The sequence below is a fragment of the Misgurnus anguillicaudatus genome, chromosome 13, assembly GCF_027580225.2.
Source record: "Misgurnus anguillicaudatus chromosome 13, ASM2758022v2, whole genome shotgun sequence".
Lineage (NCBI taxonomy): Eukaryota > Metazoa > Chordata > Actinopteri > Cypriniformes > Cobitidae > Misgurnus > Misgurnus anguillicaudatus.
In genome coordinates, this window is record NC_073349.2 from 12,707,350 (window position 1) to 12,729,889 (window position 22,540).

General features: G+C 36.5%; 1 protein-coding gene across 1 annotated transcript in view; it reads left to right on the forward strand.

The window, feature by feature from the left end:
- oprl1 (opiate receptor-like 1) overlaps positions 1 to 12,101 on the forward strand; it is a 57,044-nt gene extending 44,943 nt beyond the window's left edge. The window contains exon 4 of the mRNA XM_055188240.2: positions 10,429 to 12,101. Coding sequence (XP_055044215.1) covers positions 10,429 to 10,952 — 524 coding nt within the window. The 3' untranslated portion in view covers positions 10,953 to 12,101. The remainder of the gene's footprint in view (positions 1 to 10,428) is intronic.
- Positions 12,102 to 22,540: the final 10,439 nt, after the last annotated feature.

Sequence of the window (22,540 nt, forward strand, 5' to 3'; positions counted from 1 at the left end):
ACTTGCCTGCTGCATTGAAAGAATTTATGATAAAAGAGACAAAATTTCATAGTTAGGGGGCGTGCACACTAAAGATTTTATGCCGGCCGCGCATGTTTTCAATTGTTTCTAATGGAACCTCTGCGTTTTTCAAATAAGCCAGCAGCTAGTTTTTTTTCCACGCTGAAAGCCGGCGCTCGAGAGTTGAAAGGGATTGAACTTTGGGTGAAAAGCTCAGCTCGTCAATGTCAGTTCTCACACGCCCGTCAAAGTATTTTCCCAGAAGTAAACACAGAAGTATTTTTAAGAGGATCGAGCTAAAACCCTGATACATTGATGTGTAGCATTGCCTGTGCTTTATACAGTTTCATAAAAATAGCTAAAACTCTTTGGATAAACATTGTACTTTACCGTCTTTTCTTAAGCAGAATGTTTATACAGCTTTCCTCCGTAAACACTTTTCGTTCGCTCTTTTCCTGTACTGCCAGCTTGCAACATGTTTATTTATTCATCCCTTCATGCGAGTTTGCCTTTGACAGACAGACAGAAAGAGACGATGGAGAATAGGGATGGTAACGCGAGTCTGTGAACAAATGTCCAGCCAGAATGGCTGACAAATCCATGTCTAATCTCTCAGAGAAGCTGTTTCAACATAAACCAAACAAGCAAACAAAAAGGTTTATTTTACAGCACTCTGAGAATGCAGTTGTTGTTTGGTAATAAACATTGCATGATAAGCAGCATACTGAGTTGTACTTACATTGTGTATGCTGTTTGTGCAGTTAAAGAGCCAGAAAAAATAAAACATCACATTATTTAAAAATGAAACTATGACAACCGGTTGCAAACCACATCTTTTCCCATGACCTGTTTTCTTGTTTTGAAATCTGTACTTCAGATTAGTACTTCTAAGAAACATATTTCTAGTATCTGATAGGACCATATTTGATCCAAAAGTATACATATATGTTCCTAAGAGTAATGTTCATATTGACCGGTTAATCGTTAACCAAATAATATGATCAGTTTTTCTTTGGATGAGAAATCATTACTGCTTGTCTGTGCTTGAGTATGGTTTGGAAACTGCACGGAGACGCATCTGTGCACAAGATGACGGGGTCCGTCTCACGCTGATTGCCTCCGTCCTTAACCCTGACCATAAACACAAAAAAACTTTTTTTGCACAAACAGAGAAAGAAGATGCAAAAGCTAAACTTTTCCAAATGTTTCCCGCTTTAGAAATGCCCACTGTGGTGAATGAAAAAGAGACAATCCTTATGTGTTCTTATGAGAAGTAGCCTAAAAGATGGTAGTAAAAGAGGTAGTTTACCCAAAAATAAAAATTCTGTCATCATTTTCTCACCCTCATGTTGAGTTTCTTTATTCTGTTGAACACAAAAGAACATCTTTTGATAAATAACTGAAAGCACACAGTTGACAGTACCCAATGAGGAAATGATGACAGAATATTTATTTTGGGGTGAACTATTTCTTTAAGCCAAAGATCTCCATTTGTTTTACATTTGAGCTCATTGGTGTTTTTGAAAATATATATTAAATAAATAGCTCACTGCAATTACCACTTGCGTCAGAGACAGCTTTAGCTTCAGAACATTGTGATGCAAATCTGCACGTAGCCTTATACACAAGGGTCTACAAAACACAAGAGAGTCTTGCTTTGGCTGAGAAAGATAAATTACAACCTTGTGCAAAGCATTGCTAATCAAAAAGGATTTAACATAGGCCTACTGAAAGAGTTTGTTATAGTTGTTTGTTGACTTACAGATTACCCACACACTGTTAAAAATTCAGCATTTTTGTCAAATCAACATATGAAGAGTTTGGTTCCAAAACGCAATAAATCCATTTTGACAAATTTTGGTAAAAACGTGTTTTCTATACCAAGAAAGTGACAAGATGAAAACAACTATTTTCTGTTACAAACTTTCATATAGCATCTTTAGGTTATAAAAACATAAAAAATTAAAATCCATAAGTTGATTTTCAAAGATTTATTATAAAAACGGATTATTTTTTCCACAAAATGCAATAAATCCATGACAAGTTTTTATTCAAAATGCTATAAATCTATTGAATCAATAGCCTATATAAATGTGCATTTATCTTTGCCATGTTATATTCATTTAATTGACTAGTTGTACACACTAATTAAAAATATAAACATTAATGTTATTAACCAAACACTTACTTTGTCATATTAAGATCACTGTCATTGCGGTTACTTGACGTCGTCGCTTAACGTCTTTCACAGAGATCAGCTGTAAAATGTTTTTGGTCCTGCTCGATTTTCGTTGACTTTGAGTAAAATTATGGAAAGTTTTTCATAAGATCCTCTGGGGTCAATGTGTTAGCATGAGAAGCTTGATGCTGTCGGGAGAACAAGCACCCGTCTCCCGAGTGCCTCTCGGGGAAATTATTAGATGTTGATGGCTTACGTTTCTTTCCCATCACAGAAAACCATCACAGGTTTAGCGATGCAATTAAAGTATTATTTTGTTTTGTTTGTTGATCACGAAGTACAAAGTAGATGAGGAAAACTAGGACTCCGTGGACTCAGCGCGTCCGCCATTGTTTGTTTACATTGCGTGACTGGTGGGCTGTAAATTCAGGAATGGATTTATTGCGTTCTGTAAAAAAGGAGGAGTGTTGTTCATCACATTTTGGGAAAAAAAGGAGAAAAGATGACAGAATAACACGACGGATATTGGATTTTGCGTAAAATTAAGAATTTACTTTTAACTACTGACCTGATATAATACTGATTTTGGCAGTAACTCATTTTTTTTTAAATGGCATTTATCGCGTTTTGGAACCAAACTCTTCATATATTTTTATGTTACTCAAAGGGACAATGTGTATTTTTTTAAGTATTTTATTAGTCAAAATCAATGTCTTTATTTATAAAAATGTCCTCATTGGTTTCAAATGACCTCTGCCAGTGATCTGACTTTTTCTTTGTAAGCTTAGAATTTCTTCTCTTTATTTACATTGAACGGGTAAGTCCTAGAAGGTTTCCATGTCATTTCGCCACATTGAAAAACTATAATAGCAGAGAGGGACAAAAAGCTCTAGCCTACCGCGATGCATTTAATTCAGAACACGTGAACCAGCTGAAATGGACAAGGAGATCAGTGAGTACATAACGGCTACCGTAGTTGCAACACGCATTTGGAAAAGCGAGGCGCTAGAGAGCACTATTCGTTTGAATGCAAAATACAATTTCACCACTAGATAGGGGAAAATCCTACTTATTGTCTCTTTAAAAAATAAGTTAAACAATTTCAACTTGTTTTTATAAGTTACGTCAACGTATCGCAGGTAAAAACTTAAAATAATAGGTTGAATTTACTTGCAAAACCAAGTTGTTTTAACCTCTCGACGCGCACTAGCTCGGGGCGGAAAGACGTCAGTTTTTTAACGCTGCTAACAATATATATATAGCCTACTGTCTACAAACAATAATAATATTAACATTACTATACATCGTTTAAAAGGTCTATGGGTTTAGCATCAGTGTATGGTCTCTGTTTTGAGGTACAGATGCTCTAGCATCATAAATATAGTATTTTGTTACAAAAGTCCAGATGACAACATGCAAAATGTAAACGTGACTCCTTACCTTTCTGTTGGTATAATGATCGCGAATCCAGTCTCCTTCAGATGTGTGAATAACCCATAAAAACTCTCCAATAAAGTACATCCAATGACCATTTTTGTTCACAAATGCGTATAATCCGTGAAATATAGATATATTGTCCATTGTTTACATCAGATTTCACACGCACGTCCTGTAATAGATTATAATATACAATCTGAGGACTATTTACGTCGTAACACTTGTATATGAGATTACACTTGCGTTCAAAAACAGCGGTCAAACTTGTTTGTAAAAGTAGGCGGGAGTATAATACATAATATCCAAACAGCGCTGTGAAAAATCGTGACGTCATCTGACTCGCTCGTTCCTCCAATGACTTCATGGAAAATATTGATAGACAGAACGTGAGCCAATAAGATAACGAATTCAACGATCTTTGTGTGACGTTTTATTTCCTGGTGTGGAAACGGCATTTTATACGCTTACATAAGAATAAATAATAATAATAACGAACATGTATGCATGTAAACAAAAGACTTTTATTTTGGGCTGACTGGCACTTAAAAAAGGCACTAGTCTTACAAAAACTCTTGCAAGTACCTCATTTTTGGGCCTATTGACTTCAAACGTGAAATATAACTTCTTTAGACTAGTGGCTTTGGCATCATTGCGTTTCTAGGTTTCACACACATATTTATCATTAAGATTTTTAGTATTAAAAAACATGTTATGCAAAAAAAAATATTACAATGTACTTCAGCCTCTCTAACTTTTTTAATTTTTATCTTAAAATAATTTTGAAACCTGGAAAATGAAGCTCAAAGTGTCTTCCATCTAATGATAGTTATGCTTATACGCTAAATGGTTTAGTAAAAACAGCTTTTTAGTGAAAGTAGGTCTTTTCATGGTTTGTGCCAGAGTGGGGGTGCTTTTCAAGAGGTTAACTCCATGCTGCATTTTTTACAGTGCGAAAATAATTTCCCCATCTTTATGTTACAACAATACAGCTGTAGGTTTGTCACATTAGGATGTACACTTAAGATTGGCCACTCCTCTTCATTCTTTCATTGAGTTTGTTTACATGCATGGTCGTACGCCGATTATGCTTAATAAACTGATACCATGTGGGGTCAGGTAAATGTGTAAAACGATTTTCTTTTATCGGGGAAAGCCCATAAACGGCGTAAGCAAAAACCGATCGGCACAGGTAGTTTTTGCTCATTACCCCGATTTCGTGTGGCATGTAAACACCTTAAGCGGTTTCTCACTGTTTTGTCCATGTGCGCATGTCTCCGCGTGTGAAAGACAATCATCACATGCTGAAGTAAGCGCAAAGTAACGCATAAAATCTCTGCTCGACTAAAGCAGTTGACAGAGGAACTGAAAATAAAAACTCATGTTACATTTACAGGTTTTGCAGACACAAGAAGAGATACAACAGTACAGCTATGAACGACAGATATGAATGACTTTTTGAACAACTATTATCTACACTGCAAAAAATGACTAGCTTGCTTAGTATTTTTGTGTTGTTTTCAGTAGAAATATCAAAAAAATCTTAAATTAAGATGCTTTTTCTTGATGAGAAAAATTGCCGAAGAAAATAAGTCTAGTTTTTAGACCAAAATATACAATTTAAGTGAATCAGTGCTTCAAAACAAAAATAAGATTTCGAGACTTATTTTCTTAGGTCATTTTGCTTATCAAGAGAATTCATCTTGATTTGGGAATTTTTGGATATTTCTACATAAAGCAAGACAAGAATACTAAGTTAGAAAGTCATTTTTTGCAGTAAGTGATGACGTCACTGCCTGCGAGAAACCTGACAATTCACCAAGTCCCAACGCAGTTGTCTGCATAGCCGGCTTATTAATTTGCATGTAAATGCATGAAACTGTTTTTTATAATAAGCAGATTTTTATCCACTTCTTCTGTGCATGTAAACACACTCAATGTTACGGTTTTGCAGAATTTATAATAATAGTAAAGTTATAAAATCGGTGGAATGAGAAAATGCTACACCTTCATACCTATATTACAATTATTTTTCATACTTTATACTGATCAAGTTTTTTATGTATGTATGCTGTTTTTCAAAGAAGTTGTATAAATATGCTGCATTGTTCAGTTCATGGTTGGGTCTTTAAAATCCAGGCTAAAGTCTCATGATTTCATTGAGTTTGTGAGAATCAAAGTTTTTAAGAGTTTACTCATTGATCTCAATCTTTGACATGGCCTTACTCGACATTATTAAAGATACCAAGGTTATATTTTCACTGAATGTTCTTTACATTGTGTAGGATGATTTTATGTAGAAAATGGTGAATCATCATAAATGACTTTAGCTGGGTTTTCACAGACTTAGCTTACAAATATGGACAAATCGGTTGAAATAAACTAGAGAGTCTCCATATTTGACCCAACCATGGTTTGAAACAACGTAGCATATTCTACTGTATGTAGGCACAGATGATATTTTTTTCACAAGACAAATTGAATGCATTTAAAGCCTTCGTGAAGGTTGCCTTTACAAATGCAAGCATTGTATCTAATTTACGTTTGATCACATTGTATACAATTGAAAGTTCTGCTTCGTGCAGAATACAGGCAGTCCATTTTCACAGCTCTTCTGTGATGTATGTCTCAGGTCAGGTCCACTGAAAATGTACTTAAAAAGATTGCAGTAGCATTAAAGCTTCAAGGCTTCACCTTTATGTTCACAATAAATGCATATCCTTCAGCATCTTCACATAGTTTTAAAGTCACTGTTTCTTAAACTATTGTGTATCTAATTAGCAATCAGAGGATTTTTAAGCACACTCTGAGACTCCAGGGACCATATTTATAAAATGCTGCTTAGAAAACATCCTTAATTTGATTTTACGGTCATTTTTCAAAAGCACACACGTGTGATTCATAAAACGAACGCTTTAAAAATGAGACCCCAGGTATATGAAGAACCCATACAGTATGACAACCTTTCAGTTGCAGCGTGACTTCAGCCAAGGTGCTGTACAGGTGAAAAGGCCTCTCTTGGCACCAGTAATTGATGGAGGTACCACTGATGTGTTTTAGGAGAGCTTTCTCAAGGCTTTTAATGTTGTCTGAGGCAGGCTGTCAAAAATGTCAAGAGGAGTGGCAGGGAGAAAATGATTAGCTGTGAAAAACAACATTTTTCTGTAAAGGGCATGTTGAAGCTCTTTAAAAGCTCAATATTGTGAAGGGAAACTCTGCAGGGGATTTACAAGCAACTGAAGATTTGATGACAGATTAATTTGATCATTTCTAGTGATGCTTTTAAACGCTGGCATAGTTACTGCCAGTTACTGTCTCTAATGTGAATGTTTAAAAAAAATAATCACATTAATTTTTTTAAGCATGGAAGACATTGGGCGATTTCCAAACGGAAGTGACTATCCCTATGCCCTACTCCGGTCCTGCTAATCAAATTGTTCAGAAATTAGGTGCCCTCCAAGAACAGGGATGAAGACCCAGGATGTCGGGCAGGTGTGGGCATTTTTGGTCCTGGAGGGCCACTGTCCTGCAAAGTTTAGCTCCAACCCTAATCAAACACACCCGATTGACATTTCTAAGTAATCCTGCAACCTTTGATTAGGATTGTCAGGTGTGTTTGATTAGGGTTTGAGCTAAACTTCCAGGAACAGGAATGCCCTGGTGTAGAGGATTTATGGTCTCATTTATGCCAGTGGATCTCCCTTGGCGAAGTGACTGAATGACCAATATGTTACTGACATCGCTGCACAAATATGCGCATGGAATCCAGGATTCCATTGTTGCATATACATTTTATTTATTTATTTATTTGTCAAATGTCGATTATTTTTGTCTTACTTCAAATTGATTTGTTTTGCTCTGCTGGGGTCTCATTTATAAAACTGTGTGTAGGATACTTACTAAAAGTCTACGTACGCACAAAAGCCAAAAATGGCATACGGCAAAAAACATTAAGACTTATAAAACAAAGCAATGTTTGCTTTATAAATTACAGATCACCTGCAAGTGTGCGTACATGAAACATCCTCAGATCCCACCCTTTAAGCCCATTCTCCCGTCAAGTTAGATCACAACCTTTGTGTTGAAACTGGTGTATGCACGTTTCCAGCCCCGTTTTGCGCGTACGCACGCTTTATAAATGAGACCCCTGGTGTTTAAAGTAGATACGGCCTCTTATTCATTCAACACAGCATCTACTATTAAACACTTTCCTATGGTTCATTTATGGCATTGCTATGAAGAACCCTTTATATATTAGGGTCATTCCACCGAATCGGTTTCATTTCTGTCCCCAGGTCATATGTATAAAAATGCAAGAAAACTAACTCTAAACACATTTTATTATTGAGCAATGTGTCCTGCATGTTAATCTAACACCAAATTTAAACTAAATATTTTAATATTTAGATATCTTTAATTTTTTGCATTTTTGTGTGGGTCCATATCCCATCTTTGCTTAAAATATTTTAAGCATTGAAAAGTCATAATATTTTAGATAAATGCACATTTTAGTTATGTCCCCAGGATTTCACTCAGTCCTGTTACCCAACACATTCCCCCTCGGAAAATTTTGGAATATCCCGCAAGTCACGTTTTCAAGAGGAAGTGACTTGATCTGGATCTTCTGAAGGTCATGTGAAGATCAAAAGTCTCTTTTCTCATTTTATTGATGCTATGACTGTAAATGTCAATCTTAATGTTCAGTCCTGTTATCTACACTACTCACACTTTCGATATTCGACTTTCGGGTGAAATTTCACAATGCACCTAAAATGCACTATAACCTTTACATGTAAGCTTAATTTGACATTTCTACTCTCATGCTATTCTTTCATGATATAATTCACTGTAGCATGAACTTTTTGCATTTTTTATAATTTTCTTTTCATAAAAGTCGAATATCCCTAACTTTTTGTGAGTAGTGTATATTAAAGCAATACGCCCCAAGAAGCAGTGGTGTTACAGTGCATTTTATAACAGCTAAGGGGCGTTGTTAGGCACAACGCGAACGAAGTGCCTAAAACCCCCTTAGCTGTTATAAAATACACTGCAACACCACTGCTTCACGGGGCTTATTCCTTTTATAAAACCGTTACTTCATATAGCAGGATTTCATAAAATAAAACACAAATAAGTTGTAATTATATTAGTACAAATATTACTCTTCCGCCAAACAAAGTAGTTCCTCAGAATGAAGTGTGTCTGCAACAGAGCGCAGTTCCCAAGCAATACAGACACAGCAAAGACACAATGAAAAACTGTGATATTTATTTTTATTTATCAACATTCAACTAATTTATACATTAACATTTATATTGTGAAACTGTTGAAGTGATGATCAAATATGCTTGTAAGCATGCTTAACTCTTTCCCTGTCAGTGTGGTTTTTTTAACTTGCCACCCAGTTTTAGTTTAATGCCTTACAGAAAAATGATCTACTTTAAATAAACATAAAATATTAAATGAAAGAACAAACCATCCACTTAAAAAACCTGTTTCATCCTACCTTCATTTGTTCTCTTATCACCTCTCAAATTTTCAGCGAAACACAAAGATAATAAAATTTTTGTGAAGAACTTTTGTAAGAGATCAGATCAAAACCTACACAGTGTTTTTTAGTGTTGAGTGAATGCGTCAGTGTTTAAGTTGGGTAAGATCGCCACCCAGTGGATAATAGCGGTAGTATGAATTTGAGGTAGAAACTCCCCAGGGAACATTTTCTCTTTATTGATGAGATGACTCAACAATATTTATTGACATTTATCTCGATATCGCCATTAATTGTGCAATTGTAGAAAAATAAAAAATATGATTAAAGACTGTAGTGTTTATTTTCAAAAATCAGTACGCAGCAACAGTGGCGCAGTGATACTTATGTAATGGAGTCTGAACCATGGGTTTACCAGTGTATTTTATCACTGCTTGGAACGCGTTTTAACCAATCAGAATGAAGAACCAGAACGGCCCATTTTATAATATTTCTTTGATGTTATCAGATTATTTTAATATAAAACATTTTGGTAAATCAGTAGAATTCGCTAAGTGTCTTTATGATATTAGCACATTTACTGCAGCTTTATATTATGTATTTGTTAAATCTATGCTAAAAACTCTTGAAACTGTTACTTTCAGTGCTCTTATCAAAATGCCTCCATCCTCCATTAAGAAACCATGTTAAAAAATTAACTAGTTACTTTAGATTGACCAATATTCATTTTGAAAAGTAAAACATGTTTGTTATTAGATATAGTGTTAAAAAATATATATATCAACTTCAATTTTGATGAGGTATAACATGCAAATGGTACAGATTCGGTGCAATGGCCCATTAACATCTTTAAGTTTATCACTGCACCATATTTAAATTATTGCCATTTCTTTTAACATAGACACACAGTTGTGCTCATCCTCAACAACCTAATACCCTGAACTGGACTGCAAGAGGGAATTGTTGGACTTGTTATCTCATTTGCATAATATATTTTGTAAATCAGGCACTAAATCGACTGGGGCATTGCATGCATATAAATAGTGGGCACAGTTCGCTCTTAATGAATTCCTGCCGTAATGATTAGTAGTGCATAGGATTTCAAACTTAAAGGATTATAGCATTATTCACCTGAAATGACAAGGTAATTATATTCACAATTGAAGCGTCAGTCATAATGCTATGCATGGTTTTGGTGCTATTAGAGACGTAGTGATTTATTCAAGCAAAGATGTGACAAATATAAAGTGGAATTAGGTCTTAAGTTCGGGGTGGAGAAGCAATGACCTGCTCTTTCACTGAAATCCACCCATGTTTTCTCTTCCAGGCATCGAGTGCATCTTAGTTCTGCCCGACCCTCGCAGCTACTGGGACCCTGTGTTCGGCACATGCATTTTCCTTCTCTCCTTCCTGATTCCTGTGGCGATCATCAGCGTGTGCTACAGCCTGATGGTCAAACGTCTCCGGAGCGTCCGCATCTTGTCCGGCTCCAAAGAGAAAGATCGCAACCTTCGGCGCATCACGCGGATGGTGCTGGTGGTGGTCGCCGCCTTTGTCGTGTGTTGGACGCCCATCCAGATTATGGCCCTGGCGCAGTCGTTGGGCTTCAATTTAGGCAGCGTCCAGACGGTCGTGTTTATGCATTTCTGCATCGCTCTGGGCTACGTCAACAGCAGCCTGAACCCCGTCCTCTACGCCTTCCTGGACGAAAACTTCAAACGCTGCTTCCGGGAATTCTGCCACCCATCGCCGTTCGGCCTCGACGCTCAGCAGTCGGGCCGCATGCGCAACATCGCACGCGAGGTTGCCTACAACTGCAAGACTGCGGATGGGAACAGTAACCCCGCATGACTAGGCGTGGAGCTGCCCCTGGTCAGCCCAGAGCCAAGACCCAATCCAGGGACAGGAAACTCAAACTCTGAGCTCACTCAGATTACAACTCTCTAGCACCATCGTCACCTCCGCCAGGTGGGCGGGGGAAAGGGTCGGGCTAGGAGTGAGGGCGGGGTCAAGTTAAATGACACGCCCTTTTAGGGACAAAGGGGCTCAATTTACAGTGTCTTAATTGGATTTGGATGTCCTCGTCTAGATTAATCATTTCGTTCTTAATCGAGAATACTTACACGTCGTTGTTTAATGTCGCAGATGCTTTTTTGTGTCATTCTTTACAACAATCAACATTTCTATTCGAAGACTGTAGGATTACATGGCCTTATACAATCAGAACCTGTGGGTATCTGCCCTTTTTGTGGTATCGCCAAGTGCTGGACTGTACTAAGTACAACATATATGGATCATATATATTATATATGACCATATACAGTTATGAGACAAACGCTACAGAGACTTATAAAGCCTGATTGTTATTTTCAAAAAGTTGCTATTTTTCTTGGACTGTACATACAGCGAAAATATTTCATATTATGTATATTGAGTAGCACAGATTTAATTTAGAAAATATTTGTAAAGAAACGTATTGCTGTATTGTTCTGTAATATAAATGTGCATACGATGAAGTCAGTCGCGTTTATGGCTTAGCATTGTTGAAGATGTCAGTCAGCGTTACCTCCATGAACTTTTTCTCGAATGTTTTGTGCTCCGCTCGACATCTTGTTTTTTAACGACACACGGACTCTTGGCTAAAGAGACATACAAGAAAGAGCCAGCACTACTGTACATTGGGTTTACATCAAGACCATTGAATGTGAAAAGATGCCAAATTTATATGGAAAAAATATATATTAAAAGTGTCAGTGAAATATAGAGATATTGTATAATTCAGTGCTTCTTCTTGTAAACTCTAACTTGATATTGTGTTGGTTTGTTGTTTATTTGTTGTTGTTTATTGACTTGTTTACTTGATGCATTGACTGGCTGATCATTTAATCGCATATTTATTTACAGGTAAAATTATATTCTGATGGACTGAAATGAAATGCCAACTAGTGCTATGGATGTTTACAGAATCTATATCTATTAAAGAGCAGTTATGAAAAGGAACTTCTGTTTCTTTGTCACGATTGTTGTCAAATATATATAAGGACAAGATATATCTATAGACTATAATCGTGTCATTCTTTATTTTCCTTGGCAAGTTGAAATAAACTTTAAATAGTAAATCAAAAAATGTTTGTATTATGTGCATTTAACACAATTCTAATATATTTTTCTATTTGTTAAAAAAGCACAAAGCTGTGTGTCATGTTACATAATTTTGGTCACTGGATTGTCTTTCGGGTGAAAGCTCATTTTTTGTGTGTACTGTAATGACAGCAGCTCTGTAATTCTTTACTTTTCTTACCATAGATAGAAACACCATCAGTGAGGACAGTCTCATAACCCTTAGACCATGTTTTACTCCTTCAATCTGGACTGGACAAGTTCAGAGGGACGTTCATACATTATTTACAAAAATCCAGCTCAGCTTCACCATTGCTGCACTCAGTGCCTGTATGTTTAATACTTAATGCATATAAGCTTCAATGCAGCAACAAGTGTGGTATAGAATTTAAGCATACAGCTAATAAATAAATTATTACTGTTTTTCACCATAAAATCAGATTTTCTCCAGCAGGTATAACAGTATCAAAGCCCACACATGTACCTCATTGTACCTTAGTGTTACCTTTTATATCAAACAGCTCCTAAAATGAGACATATGCCCAACTCCAGCAAGCACACGCTCCTGTTGCATTTCATCAATATTTGATGTTTTCATTTCCGTTTCCATGGCAACATGATTTCCCATCCCCATCTAATTTCCAATTTTGGTACTGTATGTTTTGAACATATATAGGCCTGTGATCACATTAGACGTAGGTGTCAAGCATGTAAAAGGATTAGTCCATTTTCTTAAAAGAAATCCAGTTAATTTACTCACCACCATGTCATGCAAAATGTTGATGTCTTTCTTTGATTAGTCGAGAAGAAATTATGTTTTTGAGGAAAACATTCCAGGATTTTTCTCATTGTAATGGACTTTAATGGACCCCAACACGTAACAATTTTAATGCAGTTTAAAATTGCAGTTTCAAAGGACTCTAAACGATCTCAAACAGAGGATAAGGGTCTTATCTAGCGAAATGATTGTCATTTTTGGCAATAAAAATAAAAAATAAAATAAAAGTGCATATTTTTTATTTTTCTTGTCAAAAAAGACAATCGTTTTGCTAGATAAGACCCTTGTGCCTCGTTTGGGATCGTTTGGAGTCCTTTGGAACTGCAATTTTAAACTGCATTGAAACTGTTACGTGTTGGGGTCCATTAAAGTCCATTAAAGTGGGAAAGGTCCTGGAATGTTTTCCTCGGAAAGCATAATTTCTTCTCGACTGAACAAAGAAAGACATCAACAGTCCTGATGACGTGGTGGTGAGTAAATTATCTGGATATTTTTTAAGAAAATTTACTTATCCTTTAATCTCAAAACATACTTTGTTAGTTTTTACTTTTTGTGTTTTATATGTATGCAGAGACCTTTTTTCCGGTGAAATTTAAATCTCGCACTGCACTGCAGTTTACATGGCCCAACATGTGTGCCCCCATATGTGTGGCATTAATAAACACTTGCTTTTTCCTACCATCTTTCGCTTTTCAATAAAGGCCTTTCACTTGACGTCGGACTGGGACTGCAGAGATTTTCCAGCATTCGCATCGGCGAGGCAGGGCATTGTGTTTGATCTGGCTCGCAGTCGGCGTCCCATTTCATCCCAAAGGTGTTTGATGGGGTTCAGGTCTGGGCTTTGTGCAGGCCAGTCAAGTTCTTCCACACCAGACTTGGTAAACCTTTTTTGTTTAGACTTTCACTTGTGAATAGAGGAGAACCGGGGCAAAAGTAACGTGGGACGAAAGTAATAAAGAGCCCTTATGACATTTGCATCCCAAACTATGACAGCATCTTTAGCACGCAACCCTTGACAGAGCTGACAAATATCGTGTTATTTCCTTACCGTTTTGCGTGTCTAGGTCCAGAAAGCTGTTTTTAACCATGATAGGTAAATTCCTAAACCGGTAATTTTTTTCTTATAGCGCGTTGTGCTTCTGGTTTCATTTGTTCTCAATTACAGGTTATTTAGTGCTTTAACATATCCTGAGTTTTTTCAAAATAAAAGTAAATCGGGTTTAAATGTAAGAAGATCCTGTCGGGATGAAAGTAGGCTAACAGTTGTTACTTTTGTCCCACTGCTAATACTGCTGCATTATGCTAAAAAATTATATTTTTCTAATTTGATTTAATTTTATAGTGTTCAAACTGTTAATTTTTTTTTCTTTTCAACAATTCAAGTATGAACTGTTGGGTTGCTTTTGAAACATTTGACAAAACTGAAATTTAAAATGAAAATGTAATTATTTTTTTGTCAAAGATAAATGACAAAATATGTTTGCAGTTACATATTAACAAGGTCAGAGTCATGTATATTTGCTAAAAACAAGTGTAACACAAAAATCTATCTTTTCTGTTATGTTACTTTTGACCCACCTTTGTGCTACTTGTAGGGTCAAAAGTAACAATTTGTTTTACATTTGTTTAAAATTCCTCCTGGTATTTATAGACCCCACTTGTGAGTTATTGACCAAAGCAAAAATATATGTCTAAAACATCTTTAAAAATGATGTTTTTCTGAAAATAAAAATTGTATCCCTGCTCTCCCCTACATACAGAATAATGTCACAAAGTTGGAAATCCACAATTCTCTGTATACTTTATCATTCTTTATACAATGCTTTATTCTGATTGGTTGAGAAATTTTCCACAGATATGCATTATTTTTCGATAAACGCACACCTGACCTGACCACTATAGCTATGTCTGTGGTAACCGTGCTATAAGCTGAATAATTGACTCAGATCCTTTGAATTATTTGAAAATAATGCACACTCGCTGTGTAACGGCATTACTGCTTTGGGTGTGCATTATTTCCGAATAATTTACCGGCCCATCGTCAATTAGTAGCATTAGGATTTGTCCACTGGAAGTAAGGCGACTAGCCAAACATGTTTATTAGAAACGGGTGTCCTCAAACACTGTGCCATGTACCAACTTCGTGTAAATGTTAGGCTCCTTCCTCAAAGTGGATACAAAATGGCCCATGGTGGTACGGTGTGTACACAGAGCTGTGACTTAATTACTCTCAAGTTTATTTACAGACCTGCTTTATGACTCGTTCACGCTCTCTTGATCTCACAGAACCATTACGGTGGTAACAAGCAACCTTCACTAATGCTTCAATTAGGAGCTTGGATCTGGCCACCTGCCTCACTGAGGTAATTATATCACATTTACGCAAGCATGTGTTGGCGGTTGCATGGAATTGGAGAACTTTGCATAAAATCTTGGCTGTGTGATTTTTTGCCGGTTTAACAGACAAGGCTTAAAGGACTAGTCCATTTTCTTAAAAAAAAAAAATCCAGATAACTTACTCACCACCATGTCATCCAAAATATTGATGTCTTATTTTTGTTCAGTCAAGTAGAAATAATGTTTTTTGAGGAAAGCATTCCAGGATTTTTCTCATTTTAATGAACTTTAATGGACCCCATTAACAGTTTTAATGCAGTTTAAAATTGCAGTTTCAAAGGACTCTAAACGATTTCAAACGAGGCATAAGGGTCTTATCTAGTAATCTAGTTGTCATTTTGGGCAAGAAAAATAAAAAACTATGCACTTTTAAGCCACAACTTCTCGTCTTCCTCCGGTCTTGTGACACACCAGCACGACCTCAAGTAATACGTCATCATGTCAAGAAGTCACGGGTGATGTATCGAAACTACGCCCCAGTGTTTATAAGTGTGGAGAAAGAGGACCGTTCTGATGTTGTTGTATGTGGAATGATACTAATTAATGTCTTTGTGTCAGTTTATTGTTTTAAATGTTCCGCAAATGTGCGTTTCATATGTAACACATCATATGTGACCTTTCCACGTCATTATGCAATTAGGTGAGGTCGCACTGGCTCTTCAGACAGCTGGAGAAAGAAGAGAAGTTGTGTGTTAAAAGTGCATATTTTTTATTTTTCTTGCCAAAAATGACAATCGTTTCATTAGACAAGACTCTTATCCCTCATTTGAGATCATTTAAAGTCCTTTGAAGCTGCGTTGATGCTGCAATTTTAAACTGCATTAAAACTGTTACGTGTTGGGGTCCATTAAAGTTTATTAAATGAGAAAAATCCTGGAATGGTTTCCTCAAAAAACATAATTTCTTCTCGACTGAACAAAGAAAGACATCAACATTTTGGATGACATGGTGGTGATTAAATTATCTAATCCTTTAAGGCAAGTCCTAGACTAAAATACATGTTTGAGCTGTCTCAACTAAATATAACTTTTGTCAGTGCCATTACACACCAGTAAATTTTTCTAAAGCATGTTTTAAAAAGATGCTTAAACATCTTAATTTAACTTAGGCTTAGTACTGGCTTTAGCTAAGCTGTGTCTGTGAAACCAAGCCTTTATGTATAGCTTGCATACAGTAAATCCTCAGTATATAAATTCTCAGAATCCACCTGCTGCTAGTTTTATTCTCTCACATCTACGTCTCTTTTTATCTCACTGTATCTATCTGAAGTGCTTTGATGATGCGTAGATCAGTTTCACCCCAGGGTTACATTCCAGACGCCCACATATATCAACATCAAACTGTACAATGTGCTGCACCAAGCACCATTATGTTCAGGTAAATCATACATGTACAAATACACACACACACACACACACACACACACATCAGAGCATGATCATGTGCTTTTATTCAGTATTATCAGATGTGAATGCTTAATTTCACTTGGCGGTTTAACGTGTCAGTGCTAATAACTGACCCCATGCAGTCTTGTTTTGGCTTTTCCACACCCGTTCTGATTAAAAATTGAGTTTTAATGAGGAGTCTGTTGGCTTTGGTCTTTTTGCACACACTCACATAAACACACACAAACAAGTATGAAATGTCATGTCTAAAGTCATATTTCCCCTGTTGCTCATTAAGTAGTCATATCCTGTTTAATTTGTGCATCTCTCTGTCTCACACTCTCAAACAAACAAACACACACACATTCTGGTTTTCATATTTTGTGGGGATTTTACGTAATGGTTTTTATATGGTACAAACTGTACTGCAACATCATATTTATAAGCTTGTTTCCTCATGGGGACCTCAAAAATGTACTGATTTTTCTTTCTTTGTGGGACTTTTGGTCCCCGCAACGTGACGATGACCAGGGACACACACACATGTTGCTATGACTACTTATTATCCATATTACAAGACATTATGCTTTCATTTACTACATTAAGAATGGCCTTATAATGCATTACAAATACAGGCTTCTTCGAAAGCGTTATTACCAATCTTTCTTTTTTTATGTATGTGAGCCACCTGCAAGAAACTTGTACTGCCTGAAAGCAAACACAAGGTCAACCAGACTCACTGAGTTTTAATGTTGTGCGAGCCCTGAGCCATTCATGCAAATTATAGAGGAAAGTGTGGCTGTATGTATGTATGATGCAGTGAAATTGTATACTTAACACTTTTCTTTTGATGTTAAACAATAGGATCATCAAAAACTCTTGATTAAAAATGTATACTTAAACATGTACCGGGCAACCATGATAATATGGCATGTGCAATTGGTTTCCTTCTCTTATTATCTTGTTAAAAAAAGCCTGCAAAAGCATTTTAGAGCCTTGGTGTGGAGAGCATCTCTTACAAACACGATAATTGATGATTATTTTATTTCCTTTCAATGAGGTTTGATTGAGGTTGCCAAACTAAAGTACACAGAATCGCTTTTGAAGTTGTTAACTATAATTTTCTGATACATTTTACTCAGACCTTTCAAGCGACCGTTTGGAAAACTCAACACGCAAACACTTACTGTAAAAACCATCACTTTTTCCTGCGAGCAAATACTTGCACTCTCTTTTTCTTAGACCACGCGTCTCTGATTGATGCACTGCAGTAAGTTTGCACCATTTCTGTCCAATGTCAAATTACTGGGCATCTTCCCCCCGCCTCTGCATCCTTTCCCTCCTCAGGTGTTCTTGCTTTACAATTGCCGAGTGCACAGAAAAGGCAAAGCAGAAGGTTCTCTTTGATTATACGCTTTAAGAACCTGTTCTCGAGTGTGTTAACTTTCTTTAAGTTCTTGAATTCTTCAGCCCACGTCTGTATTTCATCTTTGAGGGAGTACGATGAAATTCACAAACGTATATGTGAAAGGTATCTTATTACAGTGAAAATTCTGAGAAATTATTTAAAAGGTCATTCAACAGTTCTTCTTTTCAGTAAAATATTTCAAAATGTTCAAATTCAAAAATAAAAGCATTCAAAACTGCATAAAAGATCAAAGAGTTTATTTTGCACCTCAACTTCTCATCAGATTTCAGGCTGTGAGGTAAAGTAAATGCTATTGGCTATTTTAAAAGGGGAGGAGCCACACAATATCTTCCTGTTTCAGTGGAAATTAGATCAACTCATACGGACTACCGACACATCTGGGAACTTGACTGTAAATTTCGTCACCGCCCCTTTTTGGGGGATAAAAAAGCAGACCTTCCATTGGCTTCCATTCAAAATAGCGGAACAAAGCAACGTTTTTACACAGCCGGCAGGCGTAAATAACTTATGAAATCACTCAGATTAAACATGTCGAGTATTTATCTGTCTACCCTGCCTGCCATAGAGCCCGAAAGATACATTAACACATTTAATTTGGTCAATATAAAAACATGTCCCTTTCATTCTCACAGCGTCAAATCTGTGTAACAACGCCATCCAGTTATTGCTGGAAATATCGCTAAGCCAGTTAGTTGTATGGCTGGACGGAAAAGTGCACTCATTACTCTAAATATAAAGACATAATAAATAAATACGAAGTAACTTTCAAATACGAAATAAAATCATTCACTTGCTTCCCTATTGACTCGATGAGGTACGAGTAAATGTCCGGGTATAACAACTCTGGCCAATAGGGAGCGTTGTTACACAAATTTGATGCTGGGAGAATGAAAGAGACATGTTTTTATATTGACCAAATTAAATATGTTAATGTATCTTTTGGGCTCTATGGCAGGCAGGGTGGACAGATGTTTAAGCCTCTCGCAATATAAAGTCAATGGAGACGGTTGGATTGTTTTCCCCCGGTGGGCGTGGTTTTCAGGTCTCTATTGATCAAATCGTATAGACCCCTTCACAGTGCACATCACAGGCGGTTCCCACTGCGCATGTCAGGGTCAGAAAAGTCATTACAGCAGATTGAGTTGCGTATTATTCGGTATAGTCAAAAATGCCTACTTGCGTTGTGGGCTTTGAAAATAGCACCAGGTCTGCCCATAAGTTTTTCGGGATTCCTGCAGAATCTCAAAAACAAAAAAATACAATATCTGTGGCTACAAGCAATTGAACGCAATTAAAGGTTTGTAAATTAAATGTTTACAAACCTTGAAGGGGTCTATTTTAGGGCACTTAGGGGGGCTTTAAATGACATTAACAGGGACAGTTCACCCAAAAATGAACATTTTGTCATCATTCACTCGCACTCATGTTGTTCTAAACATGTATAAGTTTCATTCATCTGTTGAACACACAAAAAAAGATATTTTGATAAATGATGACAAGTACATAGTTGACGGGGTACCAACTGATTTACTTAGTATTTGTTTTGTCATGGAAGTTGGGTACTGTGTGGTTACCATCATTTATCAAATATCTTCTTTTGTGTTCAGCGGAATAATAAAACAGAATTTTTATTTTTGGGTGAACTATCTCTTTAAAATATTTTTACTAGAAAATGCAAAATCCATTATAACAGACATGGCTGTCACATCAATTTATTCCAATATCAGTAATGTGATTTCTAATGGATTTTTAATAAAGATTACACAATATCCAATATTTATCTTGATTTCTTATTTTTCCCATTTGGATCCTTTAATCGATTCTAAAGTTATTACAGTAGGAGTCCAATAAACATTACCTTATTTGATTTTTCACTGTTTCTGATACAGTTTCATGTCATAACAAGAAAGCTTGGCATTTAGGTTAAAGACTAAACCTAAATATTCCAACCAAGCCAGACCTTTATACTGTACCATATGCTATTTTTTAATGTTTGGCCTGGATGATGTTTACTGTATATGCTGATCTATCAGTCACAGATCAGTGAGTTTAAATGCATCCGTTACAGAGCTGCTGGAACAGGGAAACAGACGCCCCACATGTGCTTAATGATCCTTAACACAACACTCTCTGTAGACTTTTACTGAGATATTATCGCATATTATGCCTAAAATTGATTTACATTCAAACACATTGCCAATCTATAAGTCTTATGTTTGCGGAGTTAAGTGTGTGTACTTGGTAAACCCTGTGGTCCCCATGAGGAAAACAGCTTATAAATCAAAGTAAATGATGTTTATTTGAAAAGTTTGAGGTTAGGGGAAAGAATATACAATTTTTGTCTCAAACTTTTAAGTTTCAATCAAATTGTATATAAAAGTCATTTCAAAATAATACTTTTAGATTAGTGATAAAGTTACTGTAAGCTAACTTATAAAAGGAATACATTTCTGTCTTAATGTGATATTTACAAAGCATAAAACTTGAGAAAAGAAGTGCATAAGTGCAAGAAGATTTGCTGAGCCTGTCCTTGGTGCATTTTTGGCATTCTGACTGCACATTGGAGAGCTCAGTGTTCACAAAGCAAAATCCCTTTAGCCCAGTGGTTCTCAAACTTTTCGGCATGCAACCCAAAATAAGTTACTGGGTTGTTCTTTATCACATTTTCTAGAAGCACTGGGGACCCAATTATAGCACTTAAACATGGAAAAAGTTCGATTTTCATGATTTGTCCCCTTTAACTCATTCTCCGCCAGCATTTTTTGTGATCTTCACAAATGCCTTCCAGAATCTTCTATAAATATAAACATACAAATATATCAGATGAAAGATCAGACCTTCTGCTTTAAACAAACTAAGTAAAAAAAGGGTGAAAGAAGGTTTCATTCTATCATAATTTTTTCTCTTTTTATAACCTCTTAGGGTGTTTTCACACCTAGTTCGTTTGAGCCCTCCAAACTAGGGGTGTAACGGTACGTGTATTCGAACCGGACCGTTTCGGTTCAGGGCTTTCGGCACGGTGCACACGTTCACCGAAAGGCCAAATGCATTTTGTGTGCGCCTGTGCGGAACATAATACGTGCGTTTCCGCACGAACATATTAAGTGGCGGAAGTCTCCTCGTTCAGCGCAAGTCTTCTGTCAAACATATAACGTAATTCAGCCCGCAGAAAGATTTTTATTTACTTAGTTGTATATCCGTTTGATTATTGATGTAAACGTTTACGTGTCGTATCTAAAAGCGCATGTTAAACGCGCTGCTTTGTTCTTTCAAAAGTGAGTGAGAGGTTGCGCGTCTTCATGAGACGCGCTTTCTGTGACAGCAAGAATAAGGAATGCGTGATCAGATTTTTCATCTGCACCTCACGTCAATCATATCATTGTCACAATGCGATCAGCTGGTCGGGACACGGAAGAGCTGTAACCCGGGCTTACTCAGCTGTTACTCAGCTGCGGAGGGGTTCGTAAGTAAAGTCACAGGCAGCTTACATTGACAACACAAGCAAAGAATAGGAGAAACGTGCAAAAGATTAAAGATGGCTATGCATGCAACTCACTAATCTCAAAATGAGTGTATAATAAGTATATCATCATGTTGCTTGCTATGCAGTTACACATAGAGCAGTAATATTATTTTTATACAGAGATGGTACATAGCCAATTCAGTACTGTGAGGTAAACAATCCAAAATAAATCAAATCAGAACATTTTTGGCGGCAAAAATTTAGGCTAATTGTTCATAAATGTATTCAGGAATTGAATTTGTTAGTTCAAGGTTTTAGTAGAAAAAGTTTAAGAGAAGGTTAAGAAAAGAGTTACCTTCTGTTATAAAATAATGTAAAAAAGAACTTTGCAGTAGTATTTTATTTATTATTTTTTCATTTTATATATATTTTATATGTTATATTTAATAAAAAGTGTTTAAAAAAGTGTAAACAAATTGTAAAAAAAAGTTTATAGTAATAAACAACCTGCAGTTTAATGTTTGCATTTTTCCCTTAGTGTACCAAAAATGAACCGAACCGTGGCTTCAAAACCGGGGTTCGCACCGAACCGTGATTTTTGCGTGCCGTTACACCCCTACTCCAAACGCTCTCAGAGCAGTTCAGGGTGTATATGTGAACAAACCAAGTGATCTTAGACCCCCCTAAAAGGACCTAAAAAAGCGAACCGAACTCAGACCACTTCTGGAGGTGGTCTGAGTACGGTTCGCTTTTGGGTTCTTTTGTGGTTCGATTTCTTTATGATATGTGAAATCAATGAGATCCCGGTCCTTTTCGCGTGTGGTTTTGTCATTGTATCAAAATAATCTGCTGCACAGAAAGCTGGGG